General features: G+C 31.9%; 1 protein-coding gene across 1 annotated transcript in view; it reads left to right on the forward strand.

Moving 5' to 3' along the window:
• The window catches only part of LOC106685600 (solute carrier family 23 member 1), a 73,059-nt gene extending 64,837 nt beyond the window's left edge, over positions 1–8,222 (forward strand). The window contains exons 10-14 of the mRNA XM_014428380.2: positions 3,311–3,458; positions 3,566–3,645; positions 3,743–3,884; positions 7,183–7,303; positions 7,859–8,222. Coding sequence (XP_014283866.1) covers positions 3,311–3,458; positions 3,566–3,645; positions 3,743–3,884; positions 7,183–7,303; positions 7,859–7,922 — 555 coding nt within the window. The 3' untranslated portion in view covers positions 7,923–8,222. The remainder of the gene's footprint in view (positions 1–3,310; positions 3,459–3,565; positions 3,646–3,742; positions 3,885–7,182; positions 7,304–7,858) is intronic.
• The last annotated feature ends 1,765 nt before the right edge of the window (positions 8,223–9,987 follow it).

Raw genomic sequence — 9,987 nt, forward strand, 5'->3', positions numbered from 1 at the left:
AAAATAAATAAAAAAAATAATAAATAAAAAAAAATAAATAAAATAATCAAATCAAAAAATAAATAAAATTTAACGAATATTAGCAAAATTAAATAAAATATAAATGGCGTTGATGACCAATGAAGTTTGGCGCCACTAAACAACCAAACAAACAAACACGTTTGTTGGGGGTGCGGTCAATCAACAAAAAAAAACACGTTTGTGTTTAGTTAAGCCTTGTTTTTGAGAGCTTTGGGCTATCGGGTATTTTAATTAATTAAACCCGAACAACTATAAATCAATTTATTTTAGCAAATTTCATTAAAACTACTACTCCTACGAAAATAAACGTTATAAACTAGTTAATAGCTCATTAAACTAGCTTTAATTTGAGTGCTAATAGACATATGTACGTCACATAGTTCGAGATATATAGATTTCTCAAAATAAATGAACTAACTACAGATATTTCAGTACGTTCTATACATCATTTTTATGAAATGCTGCTTTTTAAAATCCATATCTAGAAAACTATAGAACGTAAATAGCTCTATTAGGGGTTACATTTTAGCAAATTTACTCTTAAAATTTAATTAAGCAATCAAAATTTGGGGTAAAATAACTGCATTTTTTCTCCTTTTGGCCTCTTGTACTAATAGGGTCGCCCTAATGAAGAACTGAAATTCAGGCAGGCAAAAATAAATAAGTCTCACTTAGTTCTGTATTATTACTGACAGCACTCCCGACCATCTTCTTCTCATACAAACGTCACATTTAATTTACATTGAACACATAGTATACCGGGATAAAATAATATAACCAAAATTAAATTAACGTGACAACGGTTCCAAATTGGATACTTTCAATCTCAAAAATATATTAGATGACATATTATACTTGTGATACTTTAATGTATCAACTACTTATCGGTAACGGGGACAAATTCTCATATTATAGTACTGGAGCCCCATGCACAGAATTCAGATCATAGAACATATCTGCAAATGTTTTAAAAATAGGTTCTATCACACTTAACACGGAAACGCATTACGTTAATGCATAAGAAATTGAACAGCATACAATTTTGATTGAATGAAGACCTAAACTTATCAATTCTTTCAAATAGTATACTGTACATAGTAAACCGTGAACAGTCGAAAACTGTAAACAGTCATAAACCAAATAACGATTTTTTTTTTTTTTAAATTGTTGTGGTGAAGAAAACTTTCAATTATAGTATAAACAATTCTACACTTTGTACTTGTATAAACGTTTCGGGATATTATCAAATACTCATGTATTATTGTATCCTAAAATTGCAACAAACAAATTACTCTTATCAACAATTTTTATCTATATGTTATATGTATACATTTAAAATTCTTGTAATCATATTTACCTCATATTTGACATTTTTATCTATTTCCATTTTGAAATCTTGTCTTTTAGACACATATAGTATAACACTTTTTTAAATCACAACGTCATTCACTATTGGTGCATTCATCTATCCCTGTTGCATAAACCAATGCTCAATATTAGACACTACCTATTTGGACATCAATATGCCTGATATGCTTTTTTTTACCTCCTTATTGATGTAGCTAATTTCAATCCATTTTCCATTCAATAATTTATTTGTTCCAATTTTAGGATGAAATAGTACATGACTATAGGATAATATCCCAAAACGTTGTACAAATATAAAATATAGAATAGTTTATATTCTAATTGGAATTTTTCTTCACCTCAACAATTTAAAAAATTAATATAATCAACCTCCTAAAAAGAAAATTCAGAACGATTTTTTTTTCAAAATTTGGTATGAACTGAGGGATAGTGCTACATTTGAGTCTAAACTTAAAACGGAAAAGCATTTCTGGCGGTCTTAAAGCGGTTATTATTATTAGTAGTACTATTATTATTGGCGCGACAGACCATAGAGGTCCAAGGCCTCGCGCGATGTATGTAGGAAATACATCACGCGTCTCATGACGAGGTTTTCATAGGGTAGGTTCGTCACTCCCACGCCTATTTTTGTGAGTGTCATCCATTGACTTACGGCCCTCACAAATGCCCGGGGAAGGTTGTGAGTGAATATTGCATATTTATATGCTTGAAAAAATCCAGGGTAGGGCCGGCCGGGGACTCGATCTCGTAACTTTCGGGTTGGTAGACTGGCACGTTACCACGCTGCTACCAAATTAAATAATAAATACCCCAGTAATATGAGGCCTTTAGTCGGCTGCAAGCCTAAGAAGAATTAGTATAATGGAGAGGGAACGCTTCCAGGACGTTTAACGCAAGAAGACGGAGTCTATTCCTTTTGTAGGCATGACATCCATTATGCCATAGTTGACCGTTGTGAGATGCTGCCATACCTCGTATGCCAGAAAACACAAGGTACGAGGATTAAAAAAAAAATAGAATAACTCAAAGCGTGATCTCATTTTGTTGTTGGTACTGCTTTTTTGAATTACTATTAATTCCCAGTTACTTTGTAGTAAACATTAAATATTCTAAAAAAATATGTTTACTGTTTTTACTTTTTTTAATAAACAGTTTTTATCCATTAGATCGTAAACAATAATTTATTTGTATAAACTTTATATTTATTTTCCTTAAAAGGAATTAATTAATTTTTTTTAACTGTTCCTATAAAACATTAATTGAAAATTTTACCAAGTTAATTCAATTTTATATTGACTCCTTACTTTTTTAGAACAGTAAATATAATTCGGTATCCTTAATATTTACATTGAAATGAGTTTGAACTGAACAGAGAAAGGAGCACGAATTTCTCGATAACGGTTTAGCTGAATTTCATTATAGATACACCAAATTATTGGAAATAACATTTACTACACCTTCTATTCTCTTCACATTTGCGATTAAATGAACGATTTTACAGATAATTACATTATTGTGCGAAATCGATAATAAGGTCAACGTGAAGTTGCCTTCAAGGGGCGTGTCCTAATCCCCACCCCTTAGCGTCACTTTTGCCAAGAAGGAGAGTTGAGTTATGGCACCCCCCTGCTGCAAGCATCCTGATACTTTTGAAAGGATACCAGTATCGGAAGTATTGATAATTTTAATACGATACTCTCCGGAGATATGTACGTCTAGTATTAGTTTGAGAGCGTAGATTGTTCTGGAATAAAAGTCCCTGTAAAAAGAAGTATTCATCAGTGCATTTAGTAATGGTTCATAAGTCCTTCAGATTCTGTACCAGTTTAGTATTGAATAATATTTTTAACATACTGTTTTGAACCTGGATAATAGCTAAAGGTACCTAAGTTTAGTTGTCACTCCAATAACATTCTTCTAGGTTGGAAGCCGCCGTGTGATCCAGTTCGCCTGTATTCTTATGTTACTCCAAGGAGTAATTAACAAGTTTGGAGCTGTGTTCATTATCATACCACAACCGGTGGTGGGTGGTATATTCTGCGTAATGTTTGGGATGATAACTGCCTTCGGTAAAGTATTAATCTTTATACTATATGCTATTACATAATGTAATGATTATAATAACGTTGTGATTGCTAATAAACATGTATGAACTTGCTGATTTTTATTTATTTAGGTTTGTCTGCGTTACAATACGTCCAACTGAATTCATCCAGAAATTTATACATTATTGGATTTTCAATGTTTTTCTCATTAGTAAGTACCAAAAAATGTTCATAAAATTTGATATTTCAAAAACATAAAAATAGAAATATTCTTTAAATGGATTACACTAAAGTAGTAAATCTAACAGGTACTTTCTCAATGGATGAAAGCCAACCACAACGCAATACAAACTGGATCAGAGATCGCAGATAGTATTTTAACTGTTTTATTAAGCACCAGTATTCTTATAGGAGGAGTTTCAGGATGCCTTTTAGATAACATTATACCAGGTATATTACTCTATTTATTTACCTAGGCAAATTTTAATAATATTGAGGACTAAAATTGAAGAGATAAGTGGATGAAGGGATTATGGATTATGTTACAAATAGTAAATTTAGTAAGTAAATAAAACATGGTTCAAATTTGTTTTCTTGGAGCTTGTTATGTTTTGAAGTTTACATAACCCCTTTGACATCTAGGTCTATATCAGTTATTAATTGGATTTTGAGGTCAGAGTACCTCACACAAGCTAGAAAGGCACTTATTCCCTTCATTCAAGTAGTATTGAAGGTTTAAATTGTGTCCGTATTATAATTTTGTTTTTCCTTCTAGTTGGCTATGTTTTCTTGTTATTTTTATTGTACATAGTGTAAATAGAACTGTTGGACAGGTAGGATTAGTTTAAACAATTAAAGTTTTAAGCCTGTGAGGATGGACTATGGCGAACTTTTATAATTAGTGAGTGAAAAAGGACACTGAGTTAAGCATTTTATATTTTGATATAAATTGGAGTCTATTCCAATTAATTTTTGGAAAATTACAGATTAATTGATAAGAATCAGTAAACTTAATCAGTGCAGTGTTTTCTAAGCTCATTTCAGAAAATGACTGAGGTTAGGCTAGATGGTCATGTCTTCCAAGAGATGGAGGCGAAAGAAGCTAAAGAAGAAAGATCTTCAAAGTTTTTGAGGCCTAGCGCTAAACAGGCTAGGAAAAGTTCTCAGGGCGATGTTTCTGCAGTATCTTAAGAGGTTAGATGTAATTCCGATCTCCAGAAAGCAAAATTAATTGAGGAGAACCTGCGAATTTATATTAAAAATACTGATAGGAACGTTAGTACCAAGGTCCAGAATTATATCAATAGTAAGATTCAGTATCTACTTGATGTAATTGAAACCAAGCATGAGAAAATAAAAGAATATCAGGAGAAATATGAAAGTATTTCTACCTTTGTCCAAAGGGCTGTAAAAGAGAGACTCCTTTCTCCAAGTGTTAATTCCATGATTAACCAGACTGTTGTTGAGAAGCTGTGGCTAAACTCATGGAGGGGCTCTCAATACCTAAATGACGACTTGTGGTTGTAGGAGGGGAATAAAAGAAGCAGCACCTACAGGCAACAGTGATATTTTATCTGATCCAGTGACTTTCACTGAGGTCAAAAGTAATATAAATAAGAAGGCTAAAAAAAAATTAACTGCATCTAACAGGATAGAACCAATAAGCGGGCAGGTTCCACTGAATGATTCGGCGGTACAAATAAAACCTAAGACCATGGCAGAGATTGTTAAATCCAAGCCTACCCAAAGTCCAAAGCCAAATCACGTCACTATCAGTGGGGCCAGCAAGACCACAGTTGATATCATGAATGGATTACTGTTCTCAACAGAAAACAGTGTGAAAGCGTCAATTGTCCATGTGACCAATTCGGGTTATGCTCTCTTGGTTCATTTGAATGACAGTTCTCAACAAAGTCATTGGGTGGCAAGAATTTCGCAGACAGAGGACTACAAGCTAAGCCAGGAGGAAACCTATGATTGAGGTGAGGGGGATCTAGTTAGATTTTTATGGGGAAGAATAACTTATCAGTCATATTCATCATTAGTCCCCACTCGATTAATAAACGATGATCTTTGGCCGCTTTTCTCCCCTGTGGCTAGGAATGGCTTTACTAAGAACTGGGTGCTTTAAGTGCACCCTATGGTAAGGTTCCAACTATTAGAAATCGGAAGTGTTGACGAAGGCTAGTGGTCAATGACGTTTAAAGATCACCTCGCTGAACAAACTGCCTCGGTGAGGGGAAACCCAGGGGCCACATGTAAGGAGGCTGTGGTATGTTATGGTATGCAGCAAGTCCATCTATTAAAAGAGTGCCCAATAAAAAAGCCCCAGGCTGCCCCGAACTGTATTAATTGCATGCGGGAAAATACACCCTTAAGCCAAAGGAAACACAAATTGGGAAACTAGAGTCCCATGTGCACTTAAAGTGAGCACTAGAAGTGGTGAAATCGACCTTTTATGAATAAACTCACCATCCTCCAGCTCAACATGGGCTGTTGGCATCTTGTGGCGGATGAGCTCAAAGCTCTCGCACAATGCTATGATGTCCTGGTTGTCCAGGAACCGAGCTGCCCTGGGAACTTGGTCACGGAGTTTGGCCTCATGTCAAGTTATATCCCTGAGCAGTACAGAGAGGAGGCCCAGGGCTGCTATTATAGTCATCAACTCCATTCTTGACGTGATGGATTTGAGACTACATCATGGTGGATTGTGTGGTGTGCTATATCAGTTGTGGCAGCATTGCTTTTACTTTGGTATTGCTGTATTTACCTGAAAGAAATGTGATTGAAGAAGGCATCTCCATCATGGAAGCCGCTTGTAATATAAACATGAGTAAGTTAGGTGCTGCGAATCATTTACCAAACTATGGCAAATTCTCATATATGTAATTGTGTGGATGGGTTTTTTGGATTGGTTGGTACATTTTAATTGGCAGGCACATTTTAAAATGTTATATTGGGAGTTAATACATTGTTTCAAATCTTGTCAAATAACTTTAGTGGTATTAAATAACAGTAATTTATACTTATAAAGGCATTATTTGTTTATGCATTATATGTTAATAATTAAATTAACAGATATCTGATAAACATTCTAGAACAATAGTTGAATTTATAAGTTACCTAGGAATATTTCCATGAATTTTTATAATTATTTCCTACATTTCTTGCTTGTTAATATTTTCTTTCAGCTAATATCTTCATTTTGTTTATTTTTTTAATGCAATTAGTTTAAATAGAAGGTAAAACACGACACAATTTCGATGCCACAATGTTTGCTTTCCTGGATGCCATATGTGTGGATACCGATGTTTGTTTACTTTCTTTATTTACATGCCATTAAGCGGGACTTACACATTTGCCACCTTCCGCAAATCCAAAATACCTACAAATGATTAGTAAACAAAGAAAGTAACAAACATTGGTATCCACATGCTTGTTTGTTCTAGAGAGTAAATTATCACTGATTTACTGATTTACTTAAAACTTTGAAGTCACACCCTATAAACTCATTCAAGGCATGGCCTCTATACCGGGCTGTCACCTTACTTAAAAATAAATACAGGACAATAAATGTGACTAGAAGAAGGGAATGGAGGAGAACTAAATTTAATAAATCAAAAATACGAGTGTAAAAAATTATTAATAATAAAATATGAAATTTATATAAAAGATTAACAAACAACTAAAATTTCCATACCATCTTTAATTAATTTCATTTTACCATAAAAAAATTTATTACTTTTAGGGACACCTGAGGAAAGAGGCCTAATTGCTTGGAAAAAACAAATGGAATTAGATCACAATGAAGATGATGCCACAGAATCCAGTACTTATGACTTTCCAATCGGCATGTCTCTGATAAGAAGGTATCTTTATATCATAAATATAATGTAATACAATCGACTATATTTTTACTTTTTTACTGCTATGTATAAAAAATAGAACCTAAGGGGGAAAAAACAGCATGGATGAAACCAAATTGTAGAAACAATTTAAAAAAAAAAAAGAATCTCTATTTTTCATAAATTTTGCATTAGTTAAAAAATCAATTTCTCATGATCTTCATTTATTTTCTGCTTATTATTTTATTTTCTATCATAAAATAACAATTGTTCATGAATGATACATTGATCAATGCTAATTACTAATTCATAGTTTTGAGTTTATTCGCACATACTTTATCATTACATAGCATACCACCAAACATATTTTCAAAAGAAATTCGCTCAATGTAATTTTTCTTTTGGTAGATTAATGAAAAATATAGATCCATGTGTCACATAATAAAATGGCATGAAAAATTGTAGATAAATCAAGAGTTTTTTTATTAAGTAAAATAACACTATAAAAAATTCATTTATCTTGTTTTTATAATTTTATTTCTATTTTCTTTTTATTTAAAATTGTGGAATTTTTTTCAGATGCCGAATTGCAAAACACATACCTTTCCTACCAACTTATAAACCTAGGAAGAAACAAAACTAACTACGTGACAAAACACTGACATTTATTTAAAATTAAAATAATATGAAAAATATTAAGAAAGAAACATGAGAATTAAAGAAGACAATTCGCTAACCATGTCAAACAATTACTGTGATATTACATAATGGTAAACATTTGTAAATTTGTTTTACAAAGTTTTAAAGATTTTAAATTTATTTAGAAGAAAATTCTGTTGTAAATAAGTATGTGACTGTACAACCTTTAATTTAAACATAAAAATAGTGATTAATTAAGGGATTATGTTTGTAGAATGAGTTGTTGAAAATTGCTATTAAAGTTTTACTTGAAAAATATTTTCATTTATCTTCCCTTAGCAATACCCCAATCATGCATGAACTGTCAAACTCATAGAATAAATGAGAAATATGTAATATCAAAATTACCTATATAATCTTATAATAAAATCATAAAATAAGACAGTGCTTATAGATCTTTATAGAAATCTCTCTATTTTAAGAGTTATTTAAGATATTTAAAGCTTATTTATGGAATTTTCCATTATTCTTCAAAAAAGTTGTGATTAATCTGTCGTTTATCAATTGAAAAATTAATTTATTTTTACCTCTAATAATGATTTGAAGTTTTCCATAGTGTTATAAGTGGATTTCAAAAACATTAAAGTTAATAGAAATCATTTAAAGCAGTGGTTCCCAAAGTGTGCACCAGGGCGCCGCAAAATATTAAATTAAACAATTTGGCTATTTCCTTGGAATTTCCAATTTTCAATGAACGTTCAATAAATTGATTGTGAATTTAAAATTCGTGTTTAATTTATTTTTCAACTAACCTAATCAAATGGTGGTTATTGAGTCTCTAAATAAATAGTATCTGTTTTTAATTTTTCACCGTTAAATGGGTAATCGCTTTTAAAAAGGAAAGTTTTCCAATTTTACAAGAAAGTAAACAATTTGGAAAAAAAATCTAATGTATTAAGGGCACTTGGAAAAAATCCAATTATTTAGGGAGCCGCAAACCGAAAAAGATTGGGAAGCTCTGATTAATTAATTTTTAAATAATTTTTAATTACATAAATTTGTAATCAGTAGATAATCTTCAATTTTAATCAAGGAATTTTAATTCTAAACTTCATTAAGCCCTTGTTATTTGTTTGTTTGTTTGTTATCCACCACCTATTTCCATTTGAAACTCGTAGGCTCCTAGTCACTTCTTTAATATTTCCCCACTTTGACTATTGCTGTACGGTATATGGGGGCGTCTCTAGGGATCTCGAGGCAAAATTAAAATGTTTGATAAATTGCTGTGTACGATTCATCTTTGGGATGCCTCTGTTTTCCGTTTTTATGCAGAGTTAAAGTGGTTTTACCCTTCCTACCATCGTAAGTATTTCCTGGCATCCTTCATCTTCCAAGTTATCCAATCCCGCCGTCCTTCATACATCTTCGAGCTCCTTCAATTCAAATCCTCTATTCGTTCCCAGTCTTCAGATTTATACTCAAAGGCCCACCAAACCGGTGCTTTTGATAGATCGTTCATTATCTGAGCCTCATCCTTAAGGAACTCCATTCCTTCCAACGTCCGTAGCTCCAATACTCTCCCTACCTTTAAATCCCGCCTGTTCAATCATTTCTTATCCTTTCAGACCCCATAAAATTGTAAATCAAAATAATTTTAAATGTGTATGTAAACTATTATATTATTCTTAATCATTTTTACATCATTTTCTTTTCTCTTTTTTATTGTTCAACTGATAAAAGTGAGAAAGTAACTTATAATTATTTTTTACAATGACTATTTATATTTCTTTGTATTTTTGTTTAAGTATCTAAAGTATTATCTCTGTATTATTCTAAAGAGACTCGTCCCAGAATAATTAAAGTATTATTATTATTATTATTAAAATCCAACCCAGAAAAAAAAAAGCTGGCGATGGAAGTTTAATCCACTGGTAAGAGGCCATGTGGAAGGTCTAGAATTTTATATGAAGAATTTATCCAAAAGATTGAATAAATAAATTACTCCTTAAGTAATTATAAGTAGCTGAAACATTATAAAACTACTTTATAATCCGTTTAAGAAGCTTCTA

Source organism: Halyomorpha halys, unplaced genomic scaffold, assembly GCF_000696795.3.
Source record: "Halyomorpha halys isolate HHAL.00 unplaced genomic scaffold, Hhal_1.1 Scaffold715.1, whole genome shotgun sequence".
In the NCBI taxonomy this organism is placed as follows: domain Eukaryota; kingdom Metazoa; phylum Arthropoda; class Insecta; order Hemiptera; family Pentatomidae; genus Halyomorpha; species Halyomorpha halys.